This window comes from Callospermophilus lateralis, chromosome 4, assembly GCF_048772815.1.
Source record: "Callospermophilus lateralis isolate mCalLat2 chromosome 4, mCalLat2.hap1, whole genome shotgun sequence".
Classification (NCBI taxonomy): Eukaryota; Metazoa; Chordata; class Mammalia; order Rodentia; family Sciuridae; genus Callospermophilus; species Callospermophilus lateralis.
In genome coordinates this window covers 148,184,228-148,205,165 of record NC_135308.1, presented here as the reverse complement: position 1 = coordinate 148,205,165, position 20,938 = coordinate 148,184,228, and the positions used below count along the sequence as shown (strand labels likewise).

Here is a 20,938-nt window from a genome sequence, read left to right as displayed (position 1 = left end):
ACATTTGGGTGAATTTTAACAGTTGTGCACAGTCCCATAACTACCATCCAGCTCAAGATCTAAAATATTTTCATCATTGAATCCCAGAAATTTTGCTCTTGCCTCTTTCTAATAAACCTCACTAAGCAACTACTCTCTAATTTTTATGACCATAAATTAGTTTTCCCTGGTATTAGATTTTATCTAAGTAGAAGTATATAGAACCCTTTTGTATCTGTTTTCTTCAGTTAGCACAATGTTTTGAAATTAATTCATGTTGCTTCATGTATTGATAGTTCATTCCTTTTCATTGCTAGTGGTATTTCATCTACCAAAATCTGTTTATTTACTCCCCCACTGATGACACCTGATTATTTCCAGTTTTAAGGATGCCAAGAACATTCTGGCACCATGAGTGGGGCGTGTGCTTGTGAGTGTGTGTGTGTGTGTGTGTGTGTGTGTGTGTTTTGTTTTGTTTTTAGACATCTATTTTCATTCCTATTGGAAAAGAAATTCGTGAAAGTGGTGTAAAGTTAAACATACATCTATTCTGACCAACTCAGGTTAGGTATATGTATGAAATTTAGGAGAAACTGACAAATAGCTTTCCAAATGTTTGTACCATTTTACATCCCATTCCACACTATGTGAAAATTTCAGTCATTCAGCCTACTTGCAAACATTTGGAATTAATTTTTTTCATTTTAGCCATTCTAGTAGGTATTATATGTTATTGTATTGTAGTTTTAATTTGTATTTTTCCTGATGACTACTGTTGTTGAGCTTATTGGCTCATGAATTTAAAATGACAAATAATCTAGTAAAAGATGGACAGAAAACTTGAACTGACACTTGACAGAAGCAGACATTCTTTCAATAGGTTATATGGTGGTCCAACAATTTACTTAGGTCTTTTAAAATTTCTTGCAGTAATGTTTTGTAGTTTTTGATATTTAGGTCTTGGGCATAGTTTTCAGATTTATTCCTAGGTAACTGATTCTTATACTATTACAAATAGTATGCTTCATAATATAATTTTCAACTATTTATTGCAATTATATAAAAAGGCAGTTGACTTTTATGGTCTATCATAAGAACTTGCTAAATTTACTTTTAAATTCAAGTTCATCTGTGGAGATCCCTTAGGATTTCTTTTGCTGCTGTTTCTTTCTTTCTTTTTCTTTTTCTTTCTTTTTTTTTTCCTTTGATACCAGGGAATGAAACTCAGGGGTGCTTAACCACTGAGACACATCCTCAGCCCTTTTAAAAATTTTCTGATTTTTGAGACAGGGTCTCACTAAGTGGCTTAGGGCCTTGCTAAATTGCTGAGGCTGGATCTAAACTTCAAATACTTCTCTCCAGCCTTCCAAGCTCTTGGGATCTCTTAGGATTTTTATGTTGTTCATGTATAGAGACACTTTTACTTATTTTCTAATCTTTCTGCCTCGTAGTTCTCTTCCTTTCTTTTACTGCACTGTTAATGTTGGAAGTTACATTGATTAACTTTTTATTGTTGAATCAGTTTTGCCTTCTTGGGATAAACCACACTTGATCATAAGGTATTATCCCTTTTACATATTACTGAATTCAATTTGCTAATATTTTGTTAATGATTTTTAGAGTTCATGGGAACTCTGAAGTTTCCTTTTCCCATAATGTCTTTGTCAGATTTTTGTTTGTTTGTTTAGTTGTAGTTGGACACAATACAATTTATCTTTATGTGGTGCTGAGGATCGAACCCAGGGCTTTGCACTTACTAGGCAAGCAGTCTACTGCTGAGCCACAACCCCGGCCCTCTTTGTCAGATTTTTGTATCAGCTATATTAGCTTCATAAATGAGTTGGGAAGTGTTCCCTCTTATATATCTTTTGGGGATGGTACCAGGTATTGAACTCAGAGGAACTCAACCACTGAGCCACACCCCCAACTCTATTTTGTATTTTTATTTAGAAATGGGGTCTTGCTGAGTTGCTTAATGCCTCACTTTTGCTGAGATTGGCTTTGAACTTCTGCCTCAGCCTCCCAAGCCAATGGGATTACAGGCATGCACCTCCATGACTGGCTCCTTCCTATATTTTTTGAATGAATTTGTATAAAGTTGGGTATTTCTTTCTTAAATGCTTCATAGAGTTTACAGAGAAGGCATCTGGGCCTGATGTTTATTGGTTTCTGTGGAAAGATTTTGATTTATGGATTCGATTTCTTTATTAAATATAGTTATTAATGCTTCCTAATTCTTAGGAATAAAGTTTGATAAATTGTGTTTTTTAGAAAATTCATTCATCTTTCTAATTTACCAACTTAGTTGTCACTAAATTATCTGGAATATCCTCTTTTTATCCTTGCTTATATATTTAGTAATGGCCATTCTAATTATTCCTGTGACTGTTAAGATACATTTTAAATCATTTTTATGAATATATTTTTTCTTTTTTCTTTTGCTTATTTCAAGTTTAGCTTTTCTAGCTTCTTAAGGTAGAAATTTATGTGACTGATTTTAAAATTTTCCTATTTTATAATGTGAACAATTTAAAGTTTGCATTCTTTTAAAGCAGTGCTTTGTCTGCATCCCACAGATTTTTAAGGCTTACATTCTTATTGTATCATTCAGTTAAAAGTATTTTCTAATTCCTCTTACAATTTATCAATGAATTATTAAGAAATGTGTTGCTTGATTTTCAAATACTTGGAAATTTTATAATGTATTATTTTGTTATGGATTTCTAAATTAATGCTGTTTTAGTGAGAGAACTATTATGATTTTATTCCTTTGGAATGTATTGAAATTTGCTTTATGGCCCAAGATACGGTTTCTCTTTCTGTCATTCCACGTGCTCCTGAAAAGAATATGTATATTGTGTGATTGTTGGTTAATAATGTTTTTCAAATATTCTGTATCTTGGGCAGATTTTTGAAAACTTGTTCTGTCAATCACTTCAAATTTAGAAATATAGCTACTGATTTTTGCATTTTTCTCATTCTGTCAGTTTTTACTGAATAGAGTATGAAGCTCTTTTTCAAGTCTCTCTAATTAATAACCTACTTCATCTTTTTTATCCCCTTGATATTTATCTTTTGCAGAAACTATGTTATTTGTTCTATCAAGTTTTCCAGGATTTTTATTTTACTGATTGCTCACACATCAGGTTTAATGTTTCTCAAGTCCTTGGCTTTTCTTGTAAATAGTAGTAGCTAGATTTCAGGCTGCATTTTAGATTGCAGTGCAACCTTTTGAAAATATTTCCTAGGTGATGTATATAAACTATAGTTTTATTAGTTAATTGGGGCTTATAAAATGGGACATTCTAATTCTATTATTTCTTCTTTATTAATTAAAAGAAACACTTCTCTAAAGAGAAACTTTATCTTGTTTTTTATTGGGTTATTCTGAAAAATACTTTGTACAGGAAAGGCAGAAAAATGTCTTATTACTTGCTTATCAATTTTAAAATTAATAAGCTTCAGGGCTGAGGGTATAGCTCAATGGCAGAACACATACTTAGCCTGTACAAGGTCCTGGGTTCAATCCCAACATCCCCAAATAAATAAAATACAATAAATTGGTTTCCTGCTATCCTCCTAAGGGCTTAGATTTAAAAAATATCATCATTATGAATTTATGACTTAAAGATTGGATGTTATTTCATACCATTATGGATTGGTATTATTATTGATGCTGATATTGTCCCAATTTTTTTAGCAGAGGCCTCTTCAGGTTGTCTCTTGATTTCTCAACCTTGATTGTGCATTGGGCACACTCTTGGGGAGCTTTTAAAAATATTTATTCCTGGGTCTCTAACCCCAGAATTCTGAGTTAATTGGCCTATCGAGTGACCCAGTCATTGGGATTTACAAGTTTCCTCCGGTGATTTTATTGTGCAAAGTTGAGAACTATTGAGGATGAATAGAAATTCCAATATTGTAACTAATAATATGATGGAAAAAATGGTAAAATTTTGTTCTTTGTAGTTCTTTTTTCCTTAGAGTGTGTCCCAGTAAGGATTTATAAAAATTACTGTTTTAAAGTCTTGTGACATAGTGTTCTCTGTGTGTTTATGTCACAAACTTGATATATAACTAGGTTCAATTTATTTCATTTTGTTCTCACTTTGAAAGAGTTTATTTTTTAATTTTATTTTTTGATAATTATATAGAATATATATGTGGTTCTAAAGTTATGCCTACACACCAAAATATGTTCCGAGAAGTCGAATTTATTTATATTCCTGACGACTCTACCCAGTTTCTTTCCTCTCTCATTGGTAGCTAATTTTTCTGTTTGTTTTAGATTTATCCTTCCATTTCAAAAATGTAACAAATGACTTCACTTCTCAGATAAATAGGATCAAACTATATATACTTTTCTCCATTTAAGTCCCATTTTAATAAGCATGTATCTTTCAAGGATTGGCAAAATCATATGTCTATCTGAACCACGTCTACTGGGGAAAGATAGTAAATATCTTGACCCTTTCAGTCTGAACAGCTACTTCACAGTATCACTTTCTTAGATTAGATACAACATACATGCTTTTCTACATATTAAATTTAGCAAATGTTGAATCTGGGTATGGTGTCTGAGAGTAGAATTTACAACCATGTCCATTAACTCATCAAATATAATTTGTGTGACATGAGATTTTTTTTTCTAGTTTTAGGCAAGTGGGTATAGAGGTAGGTGCTCAGTCAGTGAGATCATGTTCCTCCATGATAATTTTTGACAAGTGTTGTTATGCATATTTTAGTTATGTATGCATGCTCTTTTCTTCTACAGTCACAGGATTTGATCTGTGGGGCGCGGTAGTGGCAACTGGGGTGGTCTGCACATTCTACTGCACGCTGGTATGTCAAATATATTATTTCCCCTTTTAATCTACTTACTTGATTTGCAAAATTGAAATTTCTAGTAGTTGTGTACTGCAATCTGGTTGTTCAGACTTACTCTTTTGTTCCTGAGTACCACAGTCTAACTTTGGTAAGAAACATTGGCTTGGGGTAAAATTTGATTCTTTATAGAACATGGATTAAACTGAAATTTTTTCTTTCATATGACCTGTGGCATTGGTTCCTATTATCTCCTGATTTTCCTTACTGCTATTAAATTATAGCTTTTCTCAGCACAGAAAACTATGATAACTTACCATTGTCCATAGGGGGAAGAGTGACAAAATATGTAAAAAATACTTTATGGTAGGACACTGGTATTAGCACAGGTGCTGATCCTTAGCACTGGTGCAAATCTTATGGGATCTTGGTATTCTAGGTATCAACCCTTTAGTTGTTGGATATTGTAGAAGATGTGGTCCTCAGGCAGGGACTTATGATGCTCAGGTCATAGGAGCTAGAAAGGCTTGTGAAAAAAGGATTTTAGTATTTCAACAACCAATATGGGTGCATACTGATTGGAAATCAGCCCTATTTATAGGATAAATTCCACAATGTTGACTTATGCAATTCAACTCTGAATTTGCTTCCTAGGCATCTGCCCAGGCCACTTCACTTCACTCTAAAATACATATCTCCCCACATTCACAGGCCATGTAGTATGACCAGTCTATGCTTTTGCCCAAGCTATTTTCTGTACTGGGAGAACTTTCTATCTTTGCCTGTGCTTATGCCTGAAAGCTTGGCTTAAATAGCTCTGGAATTTTAAAAATTCTCCCAACCTGATCATCTCTCTTGAGTGCATTTCTTGTTCATGATCCATGTTTGCTTCACTTTTGTACAGCACAGTGTATAAGTATGTAGACACTTAATGATATTTTACAGAAGCATTAATCCCAATACACTTTTTCCTTGAAGGGTGGTCTTAAAGCAGTTATCTGGACAGATGTTTTTCAAGTTGGAATCATGATAGCTGGATTTTCATCTGTGATTATACAGTCTGCAGTGATTCAAGGTGGCATCAATGGGATTTTAAATGATGCCTATAATGGTGGAAGATTAAACTTCTGGAAGTAAGTTGCTATTTACCTCTTGGATAACAGTTAACAGAATATACCTTTTGTTTTCCCTTTATTGAAATAGTAGGTTTATGTTAGAAAGCAAGCTAACAAACAACTAATGATTTGATGCAGCAAGTTGAAACTGGTGAGTAAATGTGTGAGAATCCCACCAGCTTTATAGGTGGCTAAAGTAGTCATATGGTTCTTAGTTGCCTGGTGTTAGGATAATACTTCCTCCTGAAAAGAAAAAAGAAATTATTTTCTTGCAGACAAACAAAGTCTGGAACAGGTTGAAAAGTGAAATAAGGTGATAAGGGAAAAGATATTGGAAAAATAAGAAAAGAATGTCTCTTGGGAGACAAATATTAAAAGGCAGTGATTCCTTTTTGATCATTCTTCATTCCACACATTGCCAAGGATTTCTCTTTTGAATTATCTTGGCAATATGTAGTATGTTAATATGACATATTATCACTATACATTATTATTTTAGGTATGTGCCCCTGGGTCGCAGTCTGGCTGGGCACAAAATAACCGAGCCACCACACACCTTGTAGATTCAAACAGCAACTCTTTATTCTTGAACTGTCACCGGCACTCTACACGCACGTTCTGGGGAAAAAATCCACCTCCACCGGGCTCTGCATCCCAAATACTCTCTGAATCCCGCGAGAACTCAACGGGAACTCAAGGAGCGGGCGCCTGAGGCAGCAGGATATGCCCTAGTCCCAGAAGGATCCACCTTAAACCTGGAAACGCTCTATTCCCAGCAGAATCCACACCCTAAACCTGGAACCGCCCTAAACCCGGATCCGCCCTGGTCCTTGAGCAGGGTTACCTTTCTCAAACATTCATGCAATGTCACTGCAAATGACCTGGGTCCAAGGCAAGCCCATTTCCACAATGGAGAGTCCTCCCTCTAAGCAACATTGGGTAGGGTGACAAGGAAATTGCCATGCGCCATTCCTACTTGGCTATGGCTCTCAGCATCTCCCCACTTCTGATTAATTAAACAACAAGCAATGTGGCTTAGGGACGGTGCCTGTTAGGTTGTCCAATTCAACATATGGTCCTTACCCGTCATTAGATGAACTGACCTCTAGGCGTCAGCCTCCTGTTTTAGGTTGATACCACTGCAATTGGATCATACCTGTCACTGACTACCGTCCAGCATACAGCCATACTTGTGGATAGGCCTATGCACCAGTGTGGGGGGGTGAGGTTCTTTGCCTCATCTCTGTTGGCCCCCAAATTTAGACCATCACTAGTAGAAGGGAGGAGGATACAGAAATGCCATGACACCAAGCCAATTGACGGCTCCTTTGGAAAAATTGCATCACTGGTGACACCATCAGCAAAGATATGCCAGCACTACCACAATTCACTGCACCAAATGATAGTTCACAATGCATACAAGTGATACATAGTCCAGGCAAGTTCTGCAAGCAGTTCAAAGTGAAGGAATCTATCAATATGTCCATTTCCTCCCAAAGTAAATCAACTCCTTGATTGAGCATTGCTTGTTGAGTTATTATTCATTGATGCATCAGTTTATACAGTTTACTGAAATAGCTATCATAGAAGCTGTAGTTTGATTTTATCTTTGTCTTCACCGGCACTGGGATGAAGATAGGAATTCTGGCAATGATGCTAAAAAGAAATTATGTAACATTCCAACAGGTACTAAGAAAACAATTTTCTGAACAATTTACATTATCCTGAACAGAATTATTAAATATAATGAAAAGGAAAGGTGAAATTAAATAAACAATTGTTTAAAAACAATCTTAACAGCTGTTTACCTAATTTAAATTAAACCATTTAAATCACGTGAATAAAAAAATAATAATTCGGATCCATTTTTTCATGAGCGCTCCTCATATATGATATATGGACATATGCACACACAGACGTACAACACAAAACACAAGTGTGCACACAAATGTACAACACATAAGACAATAGTAAAGGCCTTGTAGCTTTACATAGGTGAAATCTCCATTGCAATGTTTAAAAACTCCACAGTCAAAAAATAAAACTGATCAGAAAAACATTAACCTAGGTTTGTATGAGCTCAAAAAATAAAATAGAACTTTATGATGTGGGAAAAGGCAATAATAAAATAGATATTGAAAAAAGCATCCTGGTTAATCACTGTCGCAGATGTAAGAATAGCCAAGCTGGAGCTCTGGATATCAGCTGTTATGGATTTGAGTCAAATCATCTTCTTTTTGGTCTGTAGAAATTGCTTTGGTTAGTCTCTCTGGAATCCAAATCGGCTGCTCTTCTCCCTGTGGAAACCCACAAACAGAACCCCGACTCCAGACAATCATTGGGTCAGAACCTTTCCATTATCCTGTTAGAATATCTTTCCAAAGTACCTTAGGCTTATGTACATTTTTTGGATATATATGCCTTTCCGCAGCACTAAGTCCTGATGAATCCAAATTTTAAAAGTTTAGAGTAAAAAGGGTTATTTTAAATTTATCTTTGGGGGAATGTATACCCCTTTCCAATTCCCTCCTTTTGCTTTAATAAGTACGTTTTAATAGTTTGATGAGCTCTTTCAACTATGCTTTGTCCCTGTGGATTGTATGGGATTCCTGTTATACGAGTAATGCCAAATGATGAGCAAAATTGTTTAAAAGAGGTAGAAGTATAACCAGGACCATTATCTGTTTTTAACTGTTTTGGAATGCCCACAGTGGCAAAATTTTGTAAGCAGTGAACTATAACATCTTTAGTTTTTTCTCTGGCATGAACGGAGCCCATCAAAAATCCCGAAGAAGTATCAACTATAATATGCAAATATTTTAATTTTCCAAATTCTGGCAAGTGTGTGACGTCCATCTGCCAAATATGGTTAGGTATCAGTCCTCTAGGAATGACTCCAAGATTAACTTGTGGTAAAAAGGTCAGACAATTTTGACATTGTTTTATTATATGTCTGGCTTGTTCCTTAGTTATTTTAAAATGCTTTTGTAAAGTATTAGCATTAACATGGAACCTTTTATGAAAATTTGTAGCTTCTTCTAGTGTAGAGAAAATATGTATGTCATGTGTAGTTTTATCTGCTAAATCATTGCCCAAACTAAGGGCTCCAGGCAATCCTGTATGTGCCCTGATAAGTCCTATAAAGAATGGATCTTTTCTGTCCCAGATTAGACTTTGTATAGTGGAAAACAAAGATAAAACAGTAGAGGAAGGAGAAATCCTACCAGCATCTTCAAGGGATACTATAGCATTACCTATATACTTACTATCAGAAAATAAATTATGTTCAGAATCTTTAAACATCACAAAAGCTTGTAATACTGCATTAAGCTCTACCTTTTGAGCTGATTATTTGGGTACTAAAAATGTAAAAGTTTGATCAGGGGTAACTACTGCTGCTGTACCATTATTTGACCCATCAGTGAATATATTTGGAGCATTCATGATAGGGGTTTTTCTTGTCATTTTTGGAAAAACTACAGGTTGCTTAGACCAAAAAGACAACAAAGGATTAGATGGTAAGTGATTATCAAATGAAACATTAGATTTACACATGATTATTGCCCAAGTATTTAACTCATTAGCTAACTCATCAATTTGATCCATAGTATATGGAGTAATAATTTTATTGGGAGAAATTCCAAACACTCCCTTCGCTGCTTTTATTCCTTTGAGTATTAATTGTCCTACATCCTCAGGATACCTAGTAAGAATAGTGTTAGGAGAATAAGATCAATGTATCCACAATAATGGACCTTCTTGCCAAAATACTCCTATAGGAATATTTTTTGTTGGTAATACAATAAATAATAAAGGCAAACTTATATCAATTCTATCCAAATGCATATTTTCTATATATGTTTCAATAATTTTTAATGCCTTTCTTGCTTTAGGAGTTAACATGCGGGGTGAATTTGGATCTGATGGACCTTTTAGAATATCAAATAAAGGTCCCAACTCTCCTGTTGGTATGCCTAGACAAGGCCTTATCCAATTTATGTCTCCCAATAACTTTTGAAAGTCATTAAGTGATTTGAGTTGATCTACTCATATTTGAATTTTTGGTGGATGGACCATGGTTGAGGATAATAGAACTCCTAAATAATTAATTGGAAAATTTAATTGTACTTTATCTATTGCTATCTCTAGATTATAATTTTTTAATAAGTTTGTGTGGCATAACATTCCAGCAATGTGTTTTTATCTTTCTGTGCTAATAATACATCATCCATATAGTGAAATATTTGTAGTTCAGGATTTTTATTTCTAAGTGGCTGGATTGCTTTGTTAACATAGATTTGACACATAGTTGGACTATTAGCCATCCCTTGAGGGAATACTTTCCATTCATATCTCTGATCAGGACCTTCATGATTTAGTGCAGGGATAGTAAATGCAAAACATGGACTATCCTCAGGATGAATTGGAATTGAAAAAAAAAATCTTTAATATCTATAGCTAAAATATGCCAGGTTTTTGGCAAAGCAGACAATTGAGGAATCCCTGATTGAGCAGGTCCTATAATAACCATCTCATTATTAATGGCTCTTAAATCTTGCAATAATCTCCATTTACCAGATTTCTTTTTGATGACAAAAATGGGAGTATTATGGGGAGATATGGAAGGTTGTATATGTCCTTCTGCTAATTGTTGTTTGACCAGGTCATGGGCTACTTGTATCTTTTCTTTAGTCAAGGGCCACTGAGGAACCCACACTGGTCTTTCTGATTTCCAAGTAATTTTGATTGTCTCAGTGGCTCTTTCTGAAAACCCAATCCATATCTATTTATTCCTTGATCTATTTGAATTGGTGCTGCTATACCTTGTTCTTGTTCTCCTAATATTTTTTCTTTCCTAAAACTTTGTCTAGCCCTAGTAGTGGGTGCATTAGAATTGATGTTATTTGTTAACGTTAAACCTAATTGATCTAGGACATCTCGTCCCCATAAATTTATAGGAAGATGATCCAATACATATGGCTGTATAGTTCCTTCACATCCTTCAGGATCCTTCCAATCTAATACCATTGCACTTCTATGGGGATTAGTCACCACTCCTAGGCCTCGAAGCGTTTGATTGGCTTGTTGTAATGGCCAATGTTTTGGCCATTCTTGATGAGATATGATGCTAAGGTCAGCACCTGTGTCCTGCAGCCCATTAAATTCATGTCCTTGAATATTTAGTTTTAGCATTGGGCGAGAATCTAAATTTAAAGATAGCATAGCCCAATCTATACCTGTGGAGCCTAATCCCCTGGAACCTCTTTCTACACTATGACTAGAAAATTTATCATGTAGGCTGGGTATTATTAACAACTGTGCTATTCTATCTCTTGGTAAAATTACTGATATACCTCTTGGAGAACTAGCTATAATTTTTATTTCACCTACATAATCGGGATCAATTACCCCGGGACTTATCATAAATCCTTTTAGTGTAGAAGAACTGCATCCCAATAATAAGCCTACTGTTCCTTGGGGAAGAGGTCCTTTTACCCCTGTGGGAATGATTTGAACTCCCATCTCTGGAGTTAGTACTGCTCTGGCAGAGGTGCAGATGTCCAACCCTGCGCTCCCTCTGGTTTGTCTGATGAGGGATTTAATGGACAATGTGTCCTGGGCACTACCCTGATGGTGTTGCTGGGTTCCTCCACTGCCCCGTATATTTGTGGTTGTGGGCCCCGGAGCATTGGGTCCCCCAGTCCATTTTTTGGCAAGGGAGCCTGATGCCTTTCTCCACGATATCGTGGGTAAATACCTGGTCCTTGTCTGTTTTTTTTATAAGGGAGTACCCTCTATGGTGGTTTGAGAACGGCATTCATTAGCCCAATGTCTCCCTCTATGGCATCGCGGGCAAATACCCGGTATTCTATTCCTTTGATACCTAGTTTTGTTAAACCCTTTTCCTATGGGGCAATTCCTTTTAAAATGTCCTGTTTGTTCACAATTGTAGCAAGTTTTTGGCCTGGCATCTAAAGCCTGTTGAACTGAAGCTGCCAAGACTTGCCCTTTTTCATTAATGTCTCTACATATTAATATATGTGTTTAAATCTTCATGTTTCCATGGTCTAATAACCTCTCTGCAGCAATGATTTGCTTGGTCATAAGCCAGTTGTTTTATTAATGGCATTGTTTTTTCTGTATCCCCCAAAATTCTGGCAGCTATTTGAATAAGCCTATCTACAAATTCAGCGTAAGGTTCATTAGCTCTCTGTATTACCTTAGATAGCTGACCTTGTAAATCTCCATGTCCTTGTAAAGTCTTCCATGCCCTAACTGTGTCTGCAGCAATTGTGCATATATAGCAGGATCATATTCAATTTGTTGACGTTGACCTTCATAAGGTCCTTTTCCTAACAACATATCTAGATTTCTTTGAGGGTAACCGGCTGCTGCATTTCGCCTAGCTGTCTCCACGCAAAATTCCTCATTGGCAACCTTCCATAACAAATATTGTCCTCCATTTAGCACAGATTTACATATGCTAGCCCAATCTGCTGGCGTCATGTCCAAGTTGGTAATGGATTCAACCATGCTTACCGTGAAGGGTGCTTGGGGACCATAGGTTGTTACAGCCTCCTTTAACTGCTTCACTGTTTTGAAATCTAAAGCACGGGGAATTCGCTGCCCTCCTACCTGTTCAAGTACAGGGCATGCTAATCTTTGAGGTCCTGTCTCAGGATCCCATTTATCAGCTACGGGGTTTTTGGGCCACTCAGCTGTCTCCATAGGTGGAGCTGTTGGTTGAATTACGCTCTCTGGTGATAGAGCGGAGTTAGTAGAAGCCTCCTGTTATAGCCTTTTTCCTAATAGCCCCTTTTCCTTTAAATTTTCTTCCTCTGTCTGACTAGCTCCAGAGACCTTCTCTTTTGCTTGATCTAAAATGTCTTTCTCCATGGTCTGAACCTCTAACAATTTACTTAACACTCTTTCAGTTTGTTTTTTACTAATTTCTAATCTACTATAAAGATAACGCAACCCAATAAGATAACACAAAACAAAACCGAAAATGAATGAAACAAAAATGGAATAAAAAATCGTTGTATCAATTTTCTCTTCCTTGGGGTCAACAAACTTCAAACCTTGACCCAACCATTTTTCCCAGTTTGCCTGAGAAACTTCTAGGGATAGTTAGCTTGAAACAAAAACAAAATAAATCAAAACAAGAACACATAGTTTTATGAAATGGTCACCCATTCTCTCGCCTTTCCTAAGGGGCGAGCAATTTACTTACCTCTAAGCTTCAGACGTTGCCTGTACAGGCCACCAAATGTCGCAGTCTGGCTGGGCACAAAATAACCAAGCCACCACACACCTTGTAGATTCAAACAGCAACTCTTTATTCTCGAACTGTCACCTGCACTCTACATGCACGTTCTGGGGAAAAATCCACCTCCACCGGGCTCTGCATCCCAAATACTCTCTGAATCCCACAAGAACTCAACGGGAACTCAAGGAGCAGGCACCTGAGGCAGCAGGATACGCCCTATTCCCAGCAGGATCCACACCCTAAAACTGGAACCGCCCTAAACCCGGATCCGCCCTGGTCCTTGAGCAGGGTTACTTTTTCATGCAATGTCACTGCAAATGACCTGGGTCCAAGGCAAGCCCATTTCCACAATGGAGAGTCCTCCCTCTAAGCAACATTGGGTAGGCTGACAAGGAAATTGCCATGCATCATTCCTACTTGGCTATGGCTCACAGCACCCCTGTATATTATTTCTGAAAATTGATTAGAAAAGTTTTGGCTGATACCTCAAGTGACAGTGTAGCACAGGATATAATATGTCTTAAACAGCTGTGCTGTTTAAAAAAAAAAAGTGGAAGCCAGGTGCAGTGGCACATGCCTATAATCCTAGTTACCTGGCCGACTGAGGCAAGAGGGTTGCAAATTAAGGACATCTTGGACAACTTTGTGAGACTTTGTTTCAGAGATATTTTTAAAGGGTTGATTATAGCTCAGTGGCAGAATGGTTGCATAGCATGTGCAAGGCCCTAGGTTTGATCCCCAGAAGCACATATACACACATGAATAAAAATCATGGAAAATTAAGATATTTCAACCCAAATGAAATCAAAACATGGCCATTTTGACTGATAGATAGCCATTTAGATTACAATGGAGAAATGAGAGTTTCCCCAAAGTAAACCTGGGTTGTGCTCACCAGAAGAGGGGGGAATGGAGGTCAGGAGCTGGAAACAATGCAACTTAGGAGATTTGATTATTCCTGAATCTCTTCCTAGAAGGCCAGGCTGAAACCAATCATTTTCTGCAAGATAAATGTCACTTTATGCAAAGAATACACATCTCTGCCATTGAAGTGATAGTTTATACATCAATACGAGATTTTTTAAAAATATTTTTTTAGTTGTTGATAGACTTTTATTTATTTATATAGGTGCTGAGACTCAAACCCAGTGCCTCACACATACCAGGCAAGTGCACTACCACTAAGCCACACAGCACCAGCCCTCAATATGAGATTTTAAAAAATAAAATTAGGTGTTTTTGTGACCTTAACTTGGAAGATTGCCAACCATTAAGTAATAATGAAAAGCCCTATTGTAATTCAGAATTCTCAAGTGTTTTCCTTCTTATTCTGAATTGTCTTGAGAATATGGTGGACAAAATGTCACTCTGAGATGAATGAAGAAAAGGATGAAAATCACAGAATTGGGTGTTGGAAATCTTGAGGGAACTCAGATAGCTCATTGACTCCTTTTGAGTACTGACTTCAATTAGCTAATATTGTAGCTGGTCTGTGGGAGAAAGGGCCAATGTTCTTAGAGTTTGATATTAAATGTTAGACAACAGGATAGAGGCTCTCAATTTCCAAAGAAATGCTCAAATATGTATAAAGTCACTATGCTTTACTCAACTGATTTGAAATAGATTTGCAGAATTTTATAATTTTCATGAAGTATCCATAAAAGCTAATTTCGAAGAAAGTTTTAAAATTTATATTATATGTCACAAATGAACAGAATCCCTCCATGCTAATATATTAAAAAGGTTTAAGAGATATTTCAAACAAAGAAGTTAAGCTTTCTTTTTTTTAAAAAAAATAATTTATTAGTTGGTGGTGGACCTTTATTTATTTATATGTGATGCTGAGTATAGAACTTAGTGCCCCATACATGCTAGGCAAGTACTCTACCACTGAACCAAAACCACAGCCCCAGGTTAAGCTTTTTTTATAACAACATTTTGGACGGATGTACATGTCATTAAGTAGTTCTAAACTATTAATATTTAGCTTGTGCACACAATAGTTTAATAAAATATGATTATAATGATATATGTTACTTTTAGCAAGTGAAAATCTTTAAACTATTTCTTGAGCATGAATATAAACTAAAACTATGACTGTACATGTACTAAAAGAGGAATTATATGCGCAAAATCTGTTAGTTTTGTGTTTACTTCAGTACTATATTTATTGCTGTGGTGCACTTAGGAATACCTCTCTCTGTGTCTCTGTCTCTCTCCTGTGATTGCAGTATGGCAGACTTCATTTACAATAGTTTACTAAGACCATGGGAGAAAAACTTATCTAAATGCTCAGAATGATCAGAACATTCATTTATCTATAATCCTATCTTGAATTTCCAAATCTCTTAAAACAACAATTTTTATTTCATGGAATTTAAGTTAGAAATATTTCCATCTTTTATATTACTTAATAAATTTGTACATCCTTGTGTATGTCTAGAGATATATGTATCCAAAAATAATCTAGAAAGATTTTCTTTAGTCCTTTGTCAATAGTTCAGCTTTGTTTTCTGCTTCTTTTCTTTTAGCTTTAATCCTAACCCTCTGCAAAGACACACGTTCTGGACAATTATTATAGGAGGGACTTTCACATGGACCAGCATCTACGGTACCAACCAGTCACAAGTACAGAGATACATTTCCTGTAAAAGCAGATTGCAGGCAAAGCTGTAAGCCAAATTATGGTGTATGACTCATTAGTAACTATTAATTGTCTTTGTGGGAATTCATTCCATAAGTCAAGTTTAACTCAAGTTTAAATCTTTAGTGTCATGAAATTCCAAGAGATAAGTTATATATATATACTTGATTACAAAAGGACCAAGCAGAACAAAGTGGTACTGTAGGTTTAAAATTAGATATTTGAAAGTATTTATGTCAATTATTAAGTAAAACAAACTTTATCAAATAAATAAGCAGTTCTTATGCATCCATTTCTATAAGGATATTTAGGGGATAAAATATAAATACATGGCCCTTGTCATAAGGGAACATAATATCAAGTATATAAAAATGAAATAATACTAGAGAGATATAATAGTTCCATAAAACAATATAACAGAAGAAATGTTCCAAAGTATATATATAGTAACTTATATTTTATTTTCAAGCTCAGCCATGACTTTATAACCCTTCTTGAATTGTTGGCTGCTTGAATGATCCTGGACAAATTACTTATTCTCTCTGAGTCTCAGTTTCTAATTTTACGAAATGAGTGTAAGAAATACTATACTTCTCATGGAAAGTTTTTAAAAATACTGTGCTTGGCACACGTATGGTGGGGTCTAGTAAGTGTTAATTCCTTTTTCTACTTCAGCTGTTTTAATGTGAAGGCAGAGGGTGGGTGGAGAGTCCTGTTGACTTGGCAGAGTGGATGATCATAATCTGGGAAGGTGGAGAAGAGTGGGAAGGTGTTACAGGTAGATGGGGGGATTTGGGCAAAAGCACAGGGTAGTAAGGCCAGCAGGGCTAGAGTCTCTTAAGCAGTTCTTGGCTAGAGCAAAGACTATAAGATGGTAGCTGGCCTCATATCAGGTTGATGATCCCCATTCCCCATGTTGGCAAATAAGATTGACTTGCTTACATGCATTTAGGGACCTAAAAATTCAAAATAGATTAAAAGCACAGGATAGTTGGGGTAGTGGGAAAAAAACCCCTGGCAATTCTATTTATATTCAAAGGAGTCAATTTTTCAGAGTAAATTGGTTTAGAAATTATCTAAGTCTTTGGAAAACTCCACAATGAAAGGTCTATGTGAATGTGGATTTAATAACGGGATATGGAATTCCTCAAAGATGAGCTTAGGAATTCTGGCATTTTAAGTCTTGAAATAATGTAATTTATATATAGATATGATAGTCTGTTGGACTTCTAATCTGTGTGAAAGCCAAGGTTGCTCCTAAAGTAATTGTATCAATTATTTATGTCAATTATTAAGTATAAATGTCCACTTTCTTGGACAGCCAAGGAAGTTTTTCCTCTTTGGTTTCTTTTAGAATATGAAACCAATTTTATAACTGAATCAAGTTCCTTCAGATAACCCAATAAGTCTCCTAAACAAGAAGACTATCTGATCCCAGGAGACCCGTTTCCACTGATTTCTAATGCTGCTGCCTAGGCCTACTGCTATTGACTGATAAGGGACAATAACGTGGATAATCAAGCCTATTTGAATACTATTAAAGTTTAATAAAACAATTTATTCTAGCAGCATTGAACTCAGATATGAGTGAGGGAGGTGTTTGAACATTAGAGTGAGTATAATTTTGATGATTTGGAGATAAGATACAGTTACTTGCACTTTTTAGACAAAAAAGAAAAATGGTGAAACTAGTGAATTTAAGGGAAAAAGCTACAATCTGTTGCTTGGTACCTATTGCAGCAGGTTCTCTAGGAAGCAGACTCTGAGATGAAAATTAACATGCAAGAGTTTATTAGGGAGCCACAACTTATATAAGGGAAGGCAGGAAGCAGGATTGGCCAGAGGGAGAGGGTAGACTGTAATGTAGTCTCAGTAGAGGCCACAAGGGGAGCTCTGAACCTGGGGACTTCAGACTGGTCCCAAGTTAAGAGTAAGGGGACTGGGCCTTTAAACCTCTGAATCCTCTAGTTATTGGGTACAGACTTCCTTAAGAGAAGGAGGCATGACTTTGAGGCACATACCTATTTTCAGGCTAAGGTAGTTCATAATATTTTCCATTCCAGACCCATAGAAAGATAACATTTGAGGAGAGAAATGCTTACTAGTCAACTGATTATAAGACACAGCATTCAATGACATTTACATCAATAATAGCCATAACTATCATTTAACAAGTATTTATTATATGCCAAGTATTGTGCTATATGAAGTATACTGTTTTGTTTAATCTTATAGCTCTCTGACAGGGGCAGTGTATCTCTAGATGTAAGGGAAGAAACTAAGGATCACAGAGTCTAGATTACTTGTTCAAGATCCCATATGCAGAGCCAGTATGTATGCTCAGGGCTGAGTATAAACTCTCCTGGAGCACGCAGTAAAAGTTATAATGCTGAACTTGACTTGGGAAAAACCTGTTCAGGGAACACAAGGTTTTCTTTCATACTTAAATGGGTGGTCTTGTGAACTACATTGAAACAAGTTTGGTGAGTAGCTATATAAATGCTAACCATACTTATTAGTTTATAATTACATTACTTTTAAAGGGAAAATGAGTAACATCTACTGCTCTGTTGCCTATTAAAATACTTACTTCATGACATGAGGACCCAGGCTAGTATAATTAGATATCATTATAAAGCTACCAATGCCCATGGAATTCCAACCAAGAGGCAAGTCTCATTCAGTGGAAAACACCAACTGTTATAAATATTTCCAGATATATGTTGAAGCAGAAGATTAGACTAGATTTTAAAAGTAGTAATTCGTTAACCAAAAAATAATGTACATTTGTTGAATATTATCTTGAAGCTCTCTCCTGTTAGAGCAATAGTTTTCTTAATCTTGGGAATAGAAATTACAATTTCAAATTGAGGCATTTTTTCCCTTCTTTAGGTCTCTCTACATCAATCTTGTGGGACTCTGGATAATCCTCGTCTGCTCAGTATTTTGTGGGCTTGCCCTGTATTCCAGGTACCATGACTGTGACCCTTGGACAGCCAAGAAAGTGTCTGCAGCAGACCAGGTTTGACGCCATGTCTTCCTCACACATGCATTAGAAACACTATAAAAGCATATCTGTCAGGGGGAGGAAGAGTTCTTGTCTTCATAGGAAAGAGCAAATGGGCACAATTTTACCATATTTCAAAAGCATTTGGCCAAAATGTATTTTAGCAGATAGAGCAAGAATGAAGAGTGCTGTATCTAACATTAAAATGTTTAAATACCGGAAAAATTTCAGGCCAGGTGTTAAATAGAAATAACTCAGGGCTAGGAGTAGAAATGTAAACATAGTTGAAAAAAAGTCTATACACCACTGTGGTCCTGTGGAACATTTGGTGGGTGATGTTAGATTGCTCACTTATAAACAATTTATCTTCTGGTTTTTAAATCAAAGAGAAACAGATCTCGTAAGTAAACACGGGTTGAATACTAACTATTTAATGAGATTCTGTGTCCAGAGTTTTTCATGCTTCATTTAATTCTCACAAGCCTGTAATCCTAATTTTATAGATGATAAAATGAATTTCAGAGAGGCTAATAAATAAGAATAACTAGGAGTGCTTAGCAGATACCATGGGCCAGGTACCATCATGGGTGCTTTATATAAATTTTATTTTTTTTTTTATTTTCACAGCTGTGCTCTGAGTTAGGGACTATGATTATCTCCCTTTCAAAGATGAGGAAACTAAGGTAGAGAGGAGTTAAAGTAACTAGCTCATAAATCTGGAGCCAGGATTCAAACCCAGACAGGCTGCCACTGGAGTCCTGAGAACCTCTGTGCTATGCATTGTCTTTCAAAAAGTGTAGCTAGAATTCAAATTCAAGAGTACCTGACTCCAAAAAGCCTGTGTTCTTGCCAAAATTACTAAGACTTGCTTTACATCCAGCATCCAGGGGCCTCATAGGATGAAAACAGACTCAATTTTATGTGGATGCAAATGCATTATTTACTTCAAGAAAAATGCATCTTTGTGGGATGATTAAATGACAGTCTTTTGAAGCTGCATGTCTCAACCCCATTTTAACGTGACCTGTTTGATAAACATTGCCTCTGAAGTTCTCATATACCCTGAAGATGGAGGCACTTTTTTGTTATATTCTTTCAAATCAAGAACTTTTTGATTTTTGTAAGTATTTATCATCAAGGATTTAAAGGATTTAAAGAATGTTTTCAATATGTATTTCCCTTACCCTGGGGCAAGAAACAAAATAAAACAAAACAAAACAAACAAACAAAAAAACTCCAGCACATCTTACCTTTGAGACTCCTTGTTATACACTATATTCAAAGCATCTTGCTTCTTGCATCTAGAGAATTCTTGCTGAGACCACCCCTCCCACCACTACCACCACAATAGATGCTTCTAGCACTGTGTTGTTAGTTAAGAATGAATTCAACTAGGACATTCACTGAGGACACAATACTAAATTAGACAGAGTCAGTGGATGATTAGATCGAATGTTATCCTCAAAAGTGCAAAGATATGTCTCCACTACACTGATGGTACAAAGCCTGGGCTAGCACAGCTAGTGCTAGATATAATTTTACTATTTTCTTGCCTAGCAACCTTATCTAATTGATTCTACTTATATCTGAGGGAGTCATTCAGAGTATGATTCCTTCATACTGGTTATTTTTTGGGGGAAATTGATATAAGGTAAAAAATTTTGGACTCATTATGATACTAATGATAGATATTTTACTTTTGCTAATGATGGAATACTATTTAAACTTTTAAAAGTATCTTGGGAAAATTGGGTCTTGATTTCATTTGGGAAGAAGTTATATCTTTTTTCTTTCTTTTTTTTTTTTTTTGAGAGTAAAGAATTTATAAGCTTCGGAGAAGGTGAAGGAAGTATTTCTAAAATAACAGAGATCTTTTCAATAGTGGAGAAAGGTCTTCCATTTCCCATCCATACACTGTTGCTAAAAGAAACCATAGAGGCTATAGAAGCTGATAAGATAGAGCATGACTTCTATTCTTCACTGTGGGACAAGTAATCAATAAAGGCTCAATGCAAATGAAGCATACTTTTTATCAAATTGTCCAATCAGGACTCTTTTGATTCAAAAAGTAATTTTTCAGAAAGATGGCCAAGTAATAA

The 20,938-nt window shown here is 36.0% G+C and overlaps 1 protein-coding gene across 1 annotated transcript in view; it reads left to right on the top strand.

The window, feature by feature from the left end:
• Slc5a8 (solute carrier family 5 member 8) overlaps positions 1-20,938 on the top strand; it is a 49,394-nt gene that overhangs the window by 9,235 nt on the left and 19,221 nt on the right. Inside the window, exons 4-7 of the mRNA XM_076853234.2 lie at positions 4,754-4,821; positions 5,782-5,936; positions 15,720-15,860; positions 18,725-18,854. Coding sequence (XP_076709349.2) covers positions 4,754-4,821; positions 5,782-5,936; positions 15,720-15,860; positions 18,725-18,854 — 494 coding nt within the window. The remainder of the gene's footprint in view (positions 1-4,753; positions 4,822-5,781; positions 5,937-15,719; positions 15,861-18,724; positions 18,855-20,938) is intronic.